This window comes from Coffea arabica, chromosome 5e (genome assembly GCF_036785885.1).
Source record: "Coffea arabica cultivar ET-39 chromosome 5e, Coffea Arabica ET-39 HiFi, whole genome shotgun sequence".
NCBI lineage: Eukaryota > Viridiplantae > Streptophyta > Magnoliopsida > Gentianales > Rubiaceae > Coffea > Coffea arabica.
The window spans coordinates 43,725,555-43,742,491 of record NC_092318.1 but is presented as its reverse complement, the minus strand read 5'-3'; the positions used below and the strand labels follow the sequence as shown (position 1 = coordinate 43,742,491).

The 16,937-nt window shown below is 36.3% G+C and overlaps 1 protein-coding gene across 1 annotated transcript; it reads left to right on the top strand.

The window, feature by feature from the left end:
• The first annotated feature begins 433 nt into the window (after positions 1-433).
• LOC113688272 (putative disease resistance protein At4g10780) lies at positions 434-8,175 on the top strand. The gene is made up of 2 exons (XM_027206050.2): positions 434-890; positions 4,906-8,175. Exon 2 carries the CDS (start codon positions 4,906-4,908, stop codon positions 7,867-7,869), a length of 2,964 nt encoding a protein of 987 aa, XP_027061851.1. The 5' UTR covers positions 434-890; the 3' UTR covers positions 7,870-8,175.
• The last annotated feature ends 8,762 nt before the right edge of the window (positions 8,176-16,937 follow it).

Here is a 16,937-nt window from a genome sequence, read left to right as displayed (position 1 = left end):
TTGTGAATATAGCCCTCGTATAAATAGCGAGATTCAAATGCATGACATTTTACGAAAAAATAATCCGTCCTCACCAATTAAATTAACTTAGTGTTAATGTACTGGAAATGAGGTTAGAATGGTTGCTAGTGACAACTGTTCCCAACTTTTAAATATCATATTGTGGCTAAAAAAGAAATTTAGAATGTACATTCCAAATAGCACCATATAACGTTAACACAATTGACATATACTTTTCATTATAAATGGAAATGGTACTAAGTGCCATGCATCCTCATTCAGAGAAGGCGTGACTCAAATGCATTTTTAAAATTTAAACAGTTCAACAACAAAACGATTTTTCTCTTCTCTTTTCGTTTTCTTTTTCCCCTGACTCCTCAACTATAGCTTTAGCACAAAGGAGGGTGGAAGGTGAAAAGAGCATCTGTTGTTTCAATTTTAAACACTTCGGCATGCTTTACTAGTTCCACCTTTTTGACATTGACTGACTTTAGCAAAGTCTTGAATCATAATTTCATAAATTGAACCATATGGTTCCTGCTGAGAAGCTACACGGATGGATGAAAAGAAGTAGCCGAATATATATAATTTTGCTCATAAAACTTACCCAAAGAAAGATGTATGTTTACAAACTTTCGACTGATTCCTTCATAACGAGTCTGATTTCCAAAACTTTCCCCGTGATCTCCCAATTTTTACTCTCTCTCACCAATGTTGATCATGTTCTCATTCATTCGTGCCTCTACATGAAAAGGTATTGAAAACTAGCCCACAAAGTAGAAGCCAGAAAAGGAAGTATTGGCGGGTTTGGCTGCTTATCATCTTTCTCAGCTTCTTCCAGTCGAAGCATACAAATAAGGGCTGAGATTTTTGTTTTCCAACATTTCAAGGTAACCAAAAATTGGTTAGCATTTTTTCTTTATCTTTTTGTTCATTTTGTCTCGTCTTATTGTTTTTATTTTTGTTGCATACTTGCTTAATATTAAAAAATCGTTTTGAGTATATTGTTGCATGAACAGTTGGGAGTTAAGGACATCTGAAATTTCATAAAAAGATGTATGTGGTCAGTTGCATATTATTGACTTAAAAGAAAGTCTCGTTTACTTGTCTTTTTGCAATTTTTACTTGCCATCACATAAATTATTAATATCACTTGAGCTGTTGGCTTATGGAATCAAAGATTGGTTTTTGTTATTGCACTGCAGAACTGAAAATTTCAAAAGCATTCATACGTGTATATTGTTTGAAATGATAATCAGGAGTTGTTAATGCCAAGAGGTGGCTCAACCTTCTTTTTTTTTTTTTAATAATAGCTTTTCATTAATTAGCATCTAAGTTGGACTAAAAGAGAGAACTCTCATATACTTACATCAGCTATATTAACTATACATTCCATTACAAAAATGAAGAAACTTGTACCAGTGAAATACAAAAAAAAACTAGCTAAAACAAGATAGAAAGAATCAGGTACTCCATTTTAAGCTGCAAAGCAAGGGTCCAATCCCATGAAAATTATTGGCATGTTATAGATGAATGCACATCCTATAGCTGACAAGAAATAAATTGATTCTTGTTTACAGTTTAATTGTGAATTTGGAATCAAATAAAGCTTACATTTCCATTATGCACTAAAAAATATGAAGTGCCAAAAGGGCAGATCAAGGAATAGGGACTCTCCTTTTCTGACCAAAAAAGTAAAAATAGAAAAAAAAAAAAAAAGGAGTAGGGACTAGTATTCAAAAGTATTTTTGTCAGATATCTTCCTTCCAAAGACTTTCTCGATGTTCACTGGTAACTTTCCACCTCCTCTCCTCGTCCAATTAACAATGATAACTGTTCATTTACAACAAGAAGTGAAGCTACGCTTCTTAATCAGGAGAATTTAGGGTCCCCCTTAGACTGACTTTAGGGTCCGATTTGGCGTTGCCTCCTGAGTGTTTCTAATCTAACTGTATGTGTTTATTTCTTCTGTCGATGGAAAGAAAAAGACCATATATTTGGCGAGGGTGTGCTCGGGGGATGGGACACCATCCCACATCGAAAGATCGTGGGGTAGTTACTCTGGGTTTAAGGTCCTCAGCCGCATCTCCTGTCACCAATTGGTTGGATGGTGTTGGTTTGTGGGTCCCCCTTAGACTGACTTTAGGGTCCGATTTGGCGTTGACTCCTGAGTGTTTCTAATCTAACTGTATGTGTTTATTTCTTCTGTCGATGGAAAGAAAAAAAAAATCAGGAGAATATAATATAGATAAAATAATATGATTATATATATATATATATATATATCTATATATATATATATGATTATAGATAACATAGAAAGATATCCTTTTACCAAATAAATAAAAAGAAAGCAAAAGGTAATTAGAAAGAAAGATTACATTTTATTTTACCAAAATTTCATATTATATGGAGAAATGAATTCACAAAGAACAAAATAATTTTTAAACTTTATTTCATGTTGAATTATTGGTTCAAAATTCAAAAAAAATAATTAGTAAATTTATTATCAGCATTGTATACATATAAATAAAGTCAAATAAAAATAGAGGTGGACACCCATGCGTGCACGTGCAGGGGTTGCTACGTGGAGGCGGACGGAGCTTTTGGGAGATGGGCGACAAGGGGGAAGGCTCCCCGCTTCAAGCCCACTAGTTGCCTACCCTAGATAATTTCATTTCCAAAATTTGAAAAGCCTGCCTGCAACTTCCTGGATTTTTCCTCTGGACAATTCGTCAACATCAATGGCCGAGTCTTTTCCCTTTCGGCGGTGATAGCTTTTAAATTTTAATTGTCCGTGCAATGATGAAAAGTGAAAAGCAAATCATCTGCAACATCTATGCACTACCACCGCTACTTCTAAGCACCCACTCGAACGACTAAACTACCAGTTCATCCTGCAAAGAATCTTTGCTTCCCCCTTAGACTAATTGATCTTTTTTTTTTTTTTTTCTCTTGGTCGGATACGATAGTTTCCTACACTATAGGGGAGGGGAGAACCTGAAGAAGTTCTGGGATAACCGAAGGTCTTAGACTAGTTGATCTTATGTTGTTAGAAGGCTCATTTCAACTAAATTTTGAAAAATTTGTTCACTAACAAAACCCAAGAAAAGCCCTTTCAAAGTTTTATATGAAAATGAAAAAACAATCCTGACAGCATTTGCTTTCTCATGCCTCATGCTTATGTCTTAAAGTTTTTTTTATTAAGTTGTGATCACTTTGATTTTTCTACCGATCAATTTGTCTAAGGGTAATTTCTATTCGAACAGTTTTCTAACAAAATATAGTATACGATTAAAAGATGCTATCAATTAATTACTTGGCATGAGTGCTGAATCAATATGCATGAAAATTAAATAGTCATGTAATTTTTCTTATAATTAAAGCACAATATCTTAAAATTTCTCATAGCTTGGAAATTTAAGAAATCGTATTGCATAAGCCAAAGGATAAAAACACAAATACATACTACGGAATCGATGGTATTGAAGTTAAATTTGTCTCTATCGTAATATTTAGTATACGTAGTAGACATTCTTTGAAGAGAGTGTACACTACTCAATAGATAGTAGGGACAATTTCAGAAACATCCCCTCAAGTTTCTGACAATTTCACTAACATTTCCTGAAGTTTGTAAAATTACACAAACCTCCCATGAGGTTAAGGCCAATCAAAAAAAGGAACATTAGAAAAGTGCTTTAAGGAGAGAGATGAACATTTTATTCCATAAATACCTATTATGCATGTATATAAGTTGTATTAGTAAAAAACAAATATTTAAAAGTTAAAAACAATTAATACATATATATATTACCACTCAAAAAGTTCACATTTAATAAATTAGACAATACAAATAAGCAACAAAACTACACTAATGAAAGTCCCCCTCCTCCTACTCCTTCTACTTTTTTGAAAAAAAAAATATTTAGGGAAAATGTGTTTGGAAAATGTGCTTGAGCCATTTTTATCCTAACATATTTTAGGGTACACTCCTATTGCCTATTCTCTTTAGATCTTTAATTTGATGAACTCAAAATTAAAAAAAATTGAAAAAAAATTTACACAAGTTATCTAACTCAAAGGTTTTCGTGCATAGTTTTTCTTTTTAGGTTTTCGTGCATAGTTTTTCTTTTCGTTTTTTTTTTTGGATAAACAAAGAACATGCATTTTCCTGATGAATTTTGTTTAACACATGAATCATGCACTTAAAAAAAATAGTTAGCTGCATCAAGTGGGTTAAATTTACACCACAAAATCAATGGTTCTTAGAGATATTTTGTACATGTGATGTGGGCTTAGACCTTAGTTTTTGCCGAAAAATTTATGCCAACTCTTCTTCAGAATCCCATAAAGTTTGGAATTAAATATTACACAGGAAAAGTATTTCGGAATTAAATATTACAGAAGAAGAGTATTTCGACGAACTCAATGTTTACAAACATAAACGAGAAATGGAGATTGGGTGTGGGATAATGAGAATCCGTAAGGTAATATATAGAAGTGTTCGGTAAAATTATTGAAACTCCAAAATTTGTGGGTTTAGATATTCTATGATCAATTTAGTGCTTCAAAAATTTTTTCTTCTTAGTTTTTCAAAATCAATCTTTAGAATTTTTTGTCATTTCTCCAATTATTGAATGAACTATTGTACTTTTGTCAGTCAGAAGAATCCTAGATTAGCTTATTGCCAAAACAATTATTAAATTGAGTGACAAACATTTTCTTTTTCTGGTTATTAATATTTACTAAACAATGACCTACCCACAGAAAAAGAAAAAAAAAACCTAAACAATGTGTAGACTAAATTCAGTTTCATGGTAACTTTGATGTTTTCTTCAATTTTAATTTTCAGATTTGCTTCAATTTGCCTTCTGCACCTAAGTTTGATATATTTTTGCATTCTAGATGATACAAGTATTTGGGAAAGCTTTGGTAGAAAAGACGGCAGAGTTGATTGTAGTAGATTACATGGGAAGGAGCGACATGGACAACATGCAATCGCTGAAAAGGAAATGGCAAGAATTGTGCTGCAAAGCATCTGACGTAGAAGAAGAAGTGAAGGGAGAAGAAATGTCAGGTAAAAAGAAAAGGAAACGTGAAGTTGATGGTTGGTTGAAGGACGTTAAAAAATTAAGTCCTGAAATTGATGCATTGGAAAGAAGAGGATCATCTTGGAGGCTTCCACTAAAGGAGGATCCTGTAGGAAAGCTGCAACTTCAGGTGGAAGAACTTATTCAGCAGAGCCACCATTTCAATGGGCTTGTGCTCGCTACTTATGACAAAATTGGGGAGCCATGCCTGCCAACCAAATTGTTTGGAGTAAAGTTCGAGGAAGCTTTGCAGAGAATTTGGCCATGCTTGGTGACCGATGATATATCAAGCATTGGGATTTATGGTATGGGTGGAGTTGGTAAGACCACACTGGCAAAGCACATCAAGTACCATCTCTCAGAAAAACCCAGTTATCAAGTGCTTTGGGTTACAGTATCTCAAGAGTTCAGTGTCACCAGTTTGCAGGATAAGGTTGCCAATGTCTTAGGCATTGGTCGTCTATCAAGTAGGGACGAGGAAGAAGTCAGGGCAGATATATTGCGTGGGGCATTCAGCAAAATGAAGAGATTAGTAGTGCTCATATTGGATGATGTTTGGGAAGAATTTTGTTTAGACCGGGTAGGGATTCCTCTTCATCCAAACAAGTGCAGATTGATTTTGACTACACGCTCACGGGAAGTGTGCGACAGGATACAATGTCAAAGAAAATTTGATTTGCAAACTTTGAACACAGACGAAGCTTGGGATTTGTTCAAGTATAAATTTGGTAGCGAGACCTTGCTTCACGGAGATTTGGAAAATATTGCCAAGTCTATTGTGCGAAGGTGCGGTGGTTTGCCTCTGGGTATTGTCACAGTGGCTGGAAGCATGAGAGGTGTGACCGACATTTGTGAGTGGAGAAATGCATTGGAACAATTGAAAACATGTTCAATAGGGTATGATGAGATGGAAAAAAAGGTGTTTCGCATCCTGGAATGGAGTTTCAATCGCCTGAATAAATGTGAAAAGAATTGCTTCTTGTATTGCTGTCTTTATCCGGAAGATAGTGATATAAGGAGAGAGGACCTAACAGACCTCTTTATTTGGGCAGAGCTGATGCCAAAACGGGACTCAAGAGCAAAAGAATTTGTTGAAGGTCACACAATATTAAACAAACTGATAAAAGTTTGCTTGCTAGAAGAAACTAAAGATTTCGGAAGGAGTGACTGTGTGAAGATGCATGATTTGGTCAGAGATATGGCATTAAGAATCACGAACGGAAAATCCAACCTACAGATGAACGGGGATGTACCACGGTTCTTGGTGCAAAGCATAGGAAAGGGAAATTCTAAAGTAACACTGGAACCAAAAAAATGGGCAGAAGATCTCCATGCAGTCTCCTTTCATTCATTTTCATATCAACAACCAGAAATAAAAGTTCCGCCAGCCTGGTCACCAAATTGTCCTAAACTATCAACCTTGCTTCTTTCTCGGGTTTCCATAAAAGAAATCCCAGATTCATTCTTTCAGCACATGTGTGGACTTAAAGTTTTGAATCTACAAAACTGCAAAGGTATAACAGAACTGCCTAATTTTGTTTCAGACTTGGTGAATCTCACTGCTCTGATTTTGGAGGGTTGTGGAGGCCTCCGATTTGTGCCACCACTGGGAAAGCTCAAGCAATTGAGGGATTTGGATCTATCCAGAACTGAGATTGAGGATTTACCTGAAGGCTGGGAGTCACTGGTCAACCTCGAAAGTCTTAACTTGCGTAAGTGTTGGGCTCTAAGACGAAAGATAATACCAAAAGGGACATTTTCCCAATTTCACCGTCTTCAATGGCTATTATTGCCATATGGTAGGGTACAAGTTATGGATTTAGAAGTGTTGAACCAATTAGAAGTTTTTATAGGATGTTTGTCTTTTACGGACTTTTATAAAATTACTCGGTGGCCAAAATACTATAATGTTTATATCAATGACATCTTAACTAAGGATCCGTTTTATGACGGGGACAGTGATTGTGAGGACCAGGAGAAACAACTGTATTTCCATCAGTTTAAGCTTGGTAGAGGATGGAACTATCTGCCAGATGACATGAAAAGTCTGACAATCGAGGATTGTGAGGGCATGGTCATTAGGTGCTTGTCAGATGCTTTTAGGAATTTTACAAATTTAAGCGACTTATCTAAATTGGTTATTGAGGATTTGATTGGAATAGAGTTCCTCTGGCAATTGTCCTTTGCTTCTCCACGTGATCAGTTGGAAGTCTCGTCTTTTAGTCCACTCCGTGATCTCCAAGTGCTAAGCCTCAACGGGTTGCCAAATCTGGTTGGTCTTTTTTACAGAGACTCAGAACCATATTTGCTTCCAGCTAGCACCTTTTCTTCCCTTAAAGAATTGTGGATTTCTAGATGTCACAACATGAAGCAGCTATTCACACTGCAGTTGCTGCAGAACCTTCAAAATCTTGAAATATTAGGAGTTGAAGATTGTGAAGGACTGGAGGAGATAGCAGCAGATGGCATCCAATTGACTTCAAGTGGAGCCACCGCCACAGTCATCCTTCCAAAATTAAAGTTTTTGAATCTGTGTTGGCTGCCACAATTGAATAATATTTGCAAGGCAGCCTTGATCTGCAATTCAATCTGTCAGATTGAAATATCCGGTTGTCCAAAGGCAAAGAGGCTGCCTTTGTTTCTTCCTACCATCAACGGACTACCATCTCTTCCTAGCACTCTTCATAAAATCAAGGGAGATAAAGAGTGGTGGGAATCGTTAGAGTGGGAAAATCCTTGTGCCAAAAATGCCCTTGACCCATATTTTACCACGCAGTAGCGGATCCCATTTCTTTGATGAAGACCACCTGTTTGATCAAAATCCTGACGGATTCTCATGTACGTGTTTTCTCCCCTTCCTTAAATGTTACCAACTATCCCCTTTCTTTGAGCTTTCTTCCCCAAAATGATCTGCTTCTCCACTAGCATAGAATTTGCGATTGTGTAGGAATCGAGATTAACACTTTTTGTAATGAGCTCAAGGTTTTTTTTTTTTTTTTTAACTTTCTTGAGGTGCAGAATTGCTAACACCTTTTGAGTTGATCTGATGAGAAAATGGATTTAAGTATATTAGTTTCTCTTTCTCTCTTCTTATTTATTTTTGAGTTCAACATAATTATAAATTTCCCTGTGTTATTTTCTTTTTCCATTTTAAGCTGTTGCATGTTCTCTGAAAGGCTTAAGTTTTCCTCTACTGGGTACCTTTCCTATAATGCTGAACTACGAACTACACCCTTTCTTATATTCATCCATACTAGGAGGCATGGACCGCGCGCTGCGCGGTTGCAATTTATCATGAATGCCCATAAAGCATCTGTAATATGTAATATAATTTGAAAAATAAAAAAGAAATTGATTTCGTTAGATAACACAAGCCAATTACTAATGCACATCAACAACATGACAAGCATTTCAAAAACTAATATACGGTCTCAAATCATCACAAACTTGTCAAAGAAAGCTAGATACATATAGTATGAGAAAACTTGCACCCTTTTCACATAGGCAGCATATACAGTTTGCCTTAGTAGCTAAAAAGAAGACTATTATGTTACATTTCTCTATTTTGACACTTGCTATAACGATTACATGCAACAGAAATTCACTTCATTAAGCATAAACAACTATAAGGTCACTCGTCAGTCGCCATCAGCAACACAAACTGAGCCAAATTGCACTTGAGCCTAGGTTTTGAATGTCTTAGAAGTCCCATGATAAATCTACACCATAAGCTTTCTCCTTTTTAGATGTAAGTATCAGCCCATCCTATTAAAATTACAATAGGGAACAGTTAGTTATCATCCTATTTATACCAGTGAAGAACCAAAAACACAACAAATGAAATCAAGGTTTTAAGAAAGTAAAAGTTGGCTTGGAATCTATGAAGCCTGACCATGTAATGCTCAATATAAATACCTTCAATATCATAGTTGAAGGCCCAACCAAGTTTTTTCCTTGTTGAGAGTGTAATTTGAGTTACAATCATGAACACCCAGTGCAATGTGGATGGATGGCTTCAAAACAGAGAACCATATCAGCCATTTCATTAACGCTTACCATTTCATCCCTGCCACTAATAAAATTGAAGAATATTAAGTTAAGATTAATTTTTAAGTTAATAGGGAGAATTATAGTGTGTATACTCAACCAAGCATAACTGCACAGATACATAATCAGTATTCTTAAATAGAATTTCACTTTCAATTAAATAATATAGTGTATGCTCAACCAAACATAACTACACAGATATGAACCAAAGTTGGAACAGTAGAACCCCCTTTGGCTCTATGTCTTATATGTTGAAAGTCCAACTCAAAGAAAACAAAATGGGAAAATAAATGGCCAGACCCTCTTTACTGCTTGGAAAATATCGATATCACCTAAGAGCACCTTCAATGCATGCAAAAATAATGTTATAAAATTGGTAGACTACAACAGGCATTGAATCAGATTCATTAAACTTCGTATTCATTAACAATTGCTTAATATCAAAATAAAGGCATGAGTTGAGGCATAGAAAAACCTAACATTCTTTGCTAGTATGTGCATTTAAATAAACCTACCAAATGGCATTTAACCAACAATATATCACCTCAAGCATAGAAAATGATCTGTGTGTACCTCTATTTATTATAGTCCTTGTGTTCATCTCCTAATATGTATATGATAGCCATTGGCATAACAAAACTTCAGTAATCCGGGAACATTGTAGACCTGTGAATTAAAGATTCATTAGCTAAAATGAAACCTGTATTTTGGGCATACATGAGCAAATACCTTGGCCTTGCATTCAACAAACCAAAAAATTAGGTTGAGTGGCTATCTAGATTGAACCTAAAATTGGTTAGTAAAAAACCAAAACTTTAGAGCATGAACTAATTAAGTGAAAAAGTAGTACTGCTGCTACTTTGGTCTGAAAATCTGGAACAACTTGTAATTAAAAACAAGCATGTTTTGTAATTAATCTTATAAGTAAATAACACCCACATGTGCTGTTATTCTCCTGCACATAGTGAACACTTAATAGGGAGGAAGTTTAAATATGTCTCTTGAAAAGCACTCTCTAAGACGATCATAGACTTATCTCACTGGATTTTAAAAAAAGGAAAAACAAAATCAAGGCACGATTCAAACATCAGTAAGAAAAAAGATTAAAGAAAGGGTCACAAGAAACTAACGCCAAATACCAAAATCTGCAAGCAAATTGGACACCATCTACCATAGTCTCAATACAGCTAGCCTACAAGGCACATTTATATAGCAATAAATCAAGAATTCTTGAATTTCAGAAACACAAAATTGGCATAAAACTTAAAACACACAAAACCATAATCATTCAGATCAAGTGAGAAAGGAAAAGCAAATGAACATAAAAAAATGAACTCAAAGAAAAAGAAAAAGAATTTAACACAGGGAACAAGCACCACAGGCCAACCGACCCATTAGATTTGACTATCTATCTAATCTAATGTGATTCAATAGAAAATGAAATTAAACATATGCAAACTTAGTAAAAAGAAATTAAAGTACATTGCAAGTGCTTCAATCAATTCATGAAAATAACAGTCCATTTTGATTGACATCAAATAAAAAGCTTTTTAGAGAATTACTTCACCTGACATAGGTATTCTTAACCATCCAACTTTCTTGAAGTCAGGGTTCAAGCAAGTGAACTACGTATAGCATTATTGTCATGTCATAATAAATGCCTAATCTTAGATTCTTTTCAAGTAAAACCTGGCCAACAGTCTCACAAGCACAATGTGTGCAGGAGGAAAAGAACAAAAAAACACCTGGGAAAATTAAGATACAGAATAAGGAATTGCAAACACAATATAATCTGTGCCAAATGGGGTCAAATAATTATAATAGAAAAACCAAACAACGAATTTTGGTCACCTTCAAATCAAGGTGATGGATGTTAAATGAAGACTCCACAAAATCACAAACACCACTCAAATTACCAAATATCGAACAAGAAATAGAAAAGAGGTGAACTGTACATAAATAATAATTTTGAAATAATTGAGTGCGCAGACTTTAATTTCATTTTTTCTTTGTGGGAAATCGATCTCTCTAAAATATCAGCCTTTTTTCTTGTCATACACAATAGTTGATTCAAGCGTCAAACAGAGCATTATCGGCAGTAACATTTTTTTCAAAATTCCATCGAACAACCCATTTTCCTACTTCTTAAAATTATTACTCCGTAAGTGCATTGTTTCTATGCCGCTTAATGTCAGAAAAAGGGAGAATTCGAGCATATCACCATAATATAATTTTTTTTCAAGAAAAAAGGAAGTAATGAGGGATTACCGATGGTAGAGCATGTTGCTTGATATGGCTAGCTGCTGATTGTAGTCATGGGGCTTTAATCATCTTTAGTTGCAACACATTTTTCATTCTAAAGAAAGGTTTAAATCAGTTACAATAATTTAAAAAAAAAAAGAAAAAAACACAAGGAAGTAAAACCATAGAATTACCAATGTTGAGTATAGGAATAGCCAACTAACATGGCGATGGAGCTTTATTCACCATTAATCTCTATATTAACTATTTCTAATGAAAAAAATGCAGATCTGCTTGAGATCATATTAAAGAAAAAGATAGAAGCAAATATGAATATCAATAAAAGGAAAGAGAAAGAGATAAGATAATGGAAAGGAAAGAAGGAAATAAAAGGAAAGAGAAAGAGATAAGATAATGAGAAGGAAAAGAGAGATCAGAAAATTTTTTTGAGAACAAAGAGGAGCAGCAGACCAACAGAGGGAGAGCACAAAAATCCTAGCAGAAACTATAGAAAAAGAGAAAGGATCGGTAAAGAATTGAGATAAGAGAAAAGTTTGGAGAGAGAATCCTTATACTATATCACGTGGGAGGCTCGTGAGGACGACCAAAAGCTTGTGAACAGTAACCCTCATTCGGAGGGAAGCAGCAAAGGACGAAAATAGCAATTCTAGGCTTAAAATACAGAGAAAAGGCAAAACGAAGGATGGTCCTCAGCGGAAAGGAAGGTGAAGACTTACTACGAACGAGGAGGAGATGAACCAAACGGCTGGCAAGAGCGAACCTCTCCCGAGAGCAAGACAGGAGCCACTCGAAAAGGGAAACAATGGAAAAAAGAACAAAAAACATCAGTCCCCAGGTTAAAAATTACAGAGGAAAACTCATAGCGAAGACCGCACCTCGCCTGAAAGGAAGAAGAAGAAAACTTACGATGGAGAAGGAGGAGGAGCACCGACCGGATGGCAGCTGATCTGGACAACTGAAACCAAGAGAACCCGAGCAACAGAGGACCGATACTCCTTGCGCGGCTCGAGAAGGGAAACAAAGAACAGAGGACAAAAACATCACCTTCAGGCAGAAAGCTCACAACGAAGATGTACTTCACCGGAAAGGAGAAAAAAAAAAGGAAGAAGAAGAAAACTCACAACGGAGGAGAAGAGGAGGAGAACCAAACGTCCGGACCACTGCAACCCAGAGAACGCGAGAGAACGAGGCTCGAGACTCCCTGCTTGGTAAGAAGAGAACCGGCCATCTCAACACGCTCATGTACAAGGGGTAAGAACAGAGCAACATTGTCCAAAAAAGAAGGAGAGAGAGAATGCATTGGGAAGAAGGGGCCTGTGATACTGCCAGATAGAGAAACAAGTCTATCAACGTGACAGACGACGCAGCAGGATGCGCAGCAGCAGGTTGAGAAACAAGTTTTTAATGCGAAGCAGCAGGAGGCACATGGGTACCGGCAGAGGAGAAGAAGCGCGCGATGAAGAAAACAACGCTCTCAATCACATGCGCGGCACGTGAGAGGACGACGAAAACCTCCAGGTCATCACAGCTCTTCGCACGTTATCTACTTATGTTGATAATCTACTGCATACAGCTTTTTAATATTTTTTAATATTTTCTTATTTCTGTAAATTTAAATATTTTATTTTCTATCTCTTTCCTTCTTCTTGTTTGTTTGTTATTTTCTTTTTTTTCATTTCCGCTATTGAAAGTTGTCTTGTTTTTCCCCTTCTCTTAACAGGCTTTCTAGATAAAGTTAAAGGGTATACATGTTGGCATATGTTTAAATTCGAAATTTCATATTGAGAGCCACAATAAGTTGGAAGGAAGTAGAATTACAATGTAATTTCCATGATTGTACTTGGGTTAGTATCATGGATGAATTTGCTTTGTGTTTCTGACTATACTGATCAAGTGTTGTTTGCCAATATTTCTCAGGTAGCCACAAAATTGCCGCCGCAAGAGAGGTTATGTTGCAAAAACAAGTGTTAAATGAAGCTTTGTCCACCAGCGCCAAATTTCTTTCAGTACATGCTTCTTCTTTAGCTGTATTACAGTTGCTGTTTTTCATCATGTTTAGCTTTCTATCCCTACCTAGACGATGTTTTTTCTATACTTGATTGTAACTAGAGCAGTGATACAGTTTTTTGTGACTATTCCTTGATTATCAACAAAAACGTACTCCAAGAATGTTTTTTCACAATATCAATTTAAACCATTATATGTATGTGCTTTTTTCTGATTTCTATTTCAAGCAATTATATATCCAGTTCCACTGATAATTCTTTAGCAATTATAGATTGTACGTGCATGTTAAAGAAGGATCAGAATAACATTTAAATCCCTTCTGGAGTTAAGTATCTACATTTAGAATAAATGAATAGAAGAAGCTTTTACATCAACTTTTCTATGTGACTTGAGCCTTTTATGTTGTACTTCTTTGGTTATAAACAGATCAAACTTGAATGGAATGATTTTTTTTCCTTTTCAGAAACAACTGTATTAAACAAAAACAAAAAAAAAAATCAGATGCAGTTTTGTCTTGCAAGAGCCATGCACTTTATATGTCATCTGATATGGTATTGACTATTGTTGTGAAAAATCACAGTATGTTTGAGATGGCCAGTTATGAAGAGGAAAAATCGTGGTTAAGAACTTTCAATCAAGGAACAATCATAACTAATTATTTTCCAATTTATAGTTAATTGATTTCAGTTTGAGCCTAATTCAGAGTCTTCACACCGCAAAGAACTCGGTTAAATGCAACCAATAAAGGAACAAAGGACAAACAGAAATTGGTCTAGGGCAGGAAATATACCATCAGCTGCTGTACGATGAGGTAAAGGAAGGAATGTGGTTTCAGATAATGTAACCACATCAGCTGGTGATTCACCTAAAATTATTCTTCTAATGAAAATGATTAACAAATATCACAAAGTCAGGACATCCGTTTTTTTCATTGTTTTAAGGGGTCAAAGGGTCATCTTTAAGTGCCTGATGACATAGAAAGAAGGATAATATCTGCTAAAAAAAGGATTACTCAATTTAGTGAACTTTTAACTGAATGCTAGTTGATTTCAGGGCAAATTACATTTTACCCCCTTGTGGTTTTGGCAAAAACCACATAACCCCCCTATGATTGTAAAAGCTATACATAAACCCTCTGTGATTTGGGTTAAAGTGTCAAATAAACGGAAAACATCCATCGTGACGATTCGTGTCTTACACGCGCTTGTACTACTGGTAACAGTAAGAAACGTTCCCATATTACCCTTGACCACTTTAACGGATACAATAAAGCCTAGATCTGTGCTCCTTATCTCTTTCAATGACGGCAATGGATATGGCTCTGTTGATGGTAATAGTGGTGGTTATGGGGCTGGAAGCGGAGGCAGCAATGACGGCAGTGGATTTGGCTCTGTAGGTGGTAATGGTGGTGGGTCGGATCGGGTGGAGGTGGTGGTCCAGGCAGTAAATATGGTCAAAATGGCGGCGGTAATGGTGATGGATGGAATGGTGGTAGCTATGGTCTTGGTGCAAGCAGCAGGCAAGGGAGTTGGGACAGCAGCTATGGCTACGGCAGGGGCTGGTGCAGGGGCCCTGGCTTAAGATATGGCAGCAGTAGTACTGGTCATGGCAGCGAAGGTAACAATGGAGAAGGGCAGTATGGAATCACTGGTGGGGGCCTAGACAGGGACAATCAGCAGCTCCCATACAGCATGAAACCATGACTAGAGCTCTTGTTTCAGAAATGGCTTTTTTTGGTAGTTGACCAACGGAAAAGCATGGGAGAAAGAAAGATGCAGAAACCGGAATCCTATCTCTTGAAGAGAGGTGCAGAAAGCTCTCCCTTTGACTCTGGTGGGCCTTCCACCACTTTGACTGTTGCGGACGCGGTTCCTTTCGTTGTGAAGAAAGAAGTAATGAAAGGAAAGGGAAGCCCCGGCCGTGTTCGTTGTTGCCTTTTTTGTATTTATATTAGGGTAATTTGGACATTTCGCCCACAAATCGTTACGATAGGTAGTTTCCGTCTATTTGACACTTCAACCCAAACCACAGAGGATTTATGTATAGCTTTTAAAATCATGAGGGGGTTATGTGGTTTTTGCGAAAACCACAGGAGGGTAAAATGTAATTTACCCTTGATTTCATTTCCATAAAGGAAATGACCTGCTATTGTTAATAGAACATCAGCAGGTACTCCTACCTAGCTGAGCAGATGTTGCTGTGGGAATCTCAGAAAGTATATTACCTGCAACATAGAAAGTCAAATGCTATGAGAGACGAAAGGAATGAGGAAAAAACAAGAAAAAGAGGAGAATTTCTCAAATAGCTGGCTGAAGTCTCAAGTTAACAAGCCATCAGCTACAGAGGACATTATTATAGTATCCAACAAGGAAAAGAAACTGCTTGCGTACATGTTACATTGAGATCGCAACTGGAGAATGTGTGTGGTAAACTAATCAAAGGTAAGACAAAATTGACAATCATTTGCTAAATTTATTTTTATAAAGAAAAAGTCTGATATCTTATAGATCAAAGCATAAAGAGAAAGATAAATGTTATATATGATATTGGACTATTTGTTGAAACTATTACCTTTCAAGTCAACTACTAAAGGAAATCAGTTCTCAGCAGATTGCACACCATGATGATCCACAAATTTATGGAAGTAAAAAAATCCCGCGAGTAATGTTTGGAAAAGTGACCCAAAGCAATATATTTGCAAGATATAAGGGAATGCGAACCTTGAGGTGAGAAGTCCTTCAGCTTGGTCGACGTCACAAATTTTTGCAGTTCATATTCTTGTGATCGTCGTGATTTTCAGCATTTTCAATTCAATAGCATACCAAGATTTGCCTCAATTCTTGCCTTATTTAAGCCACAGATAAGTTTATAGAAAATTTTGAAAGCTGACTTTTGATTTTTTGTTTTCTTTTCTCTTGATTTAATATCTATAAATTTTCTTTACTGATCATATACATCAGCAAGTCATGGTTGATGATGCCATATATAGAAAAGGCTAGGCTGGAAAGGACACAAAAGAAATGTATGTTTAAAAAATTTCACTGACTTTTCTCCTTGAAATTGTACGTCCACGTCTCTGGACGTTGGAACCCAAGCCAAATTCTCAATTTTTATCCGCTCTCACTAATTTGACTGCTTCCTCATTCATTCATCTCCCTACTTGCAATGTTAATCAATACCAGTCCACAAAGTTGAAGCAGAAAAAAGGGGAAAGTTTCAAGGAATTTCCTGGTTTGGAAGCTCATCATCAGTCTCAGCAACTTCTTTGGTAAAAGCTTTTTGGTTTTCCAGCATTTCAAGGTAACCGGGACTAGTTATCGGTTTTTTTTTGCCCCTTTTTTTGGGGTTCACGGTCTATGGTTTTCTGTCCTTGAAGTGTTTTCCCGTTTTAGCTGCATAATTCTCCAGACAAATATTCAATTCACGTGCGAAGCAATGAAACAACGAAAATCAAAGAACTTCTTTACGGTAAAATGATTGAGATACCACACATTGGACTTGGCACGGTGCAAATCCAGGATAACCAATTAG

Coding starts and splice junctions, on each gene's coding strand:
- LOC113688272 (XM_027206050.2), top strand. CDS start 4,906: ATGATACAAGTATTTGGGAAAGCTTTGGTAGAAAAGACGGCAGAGTTG.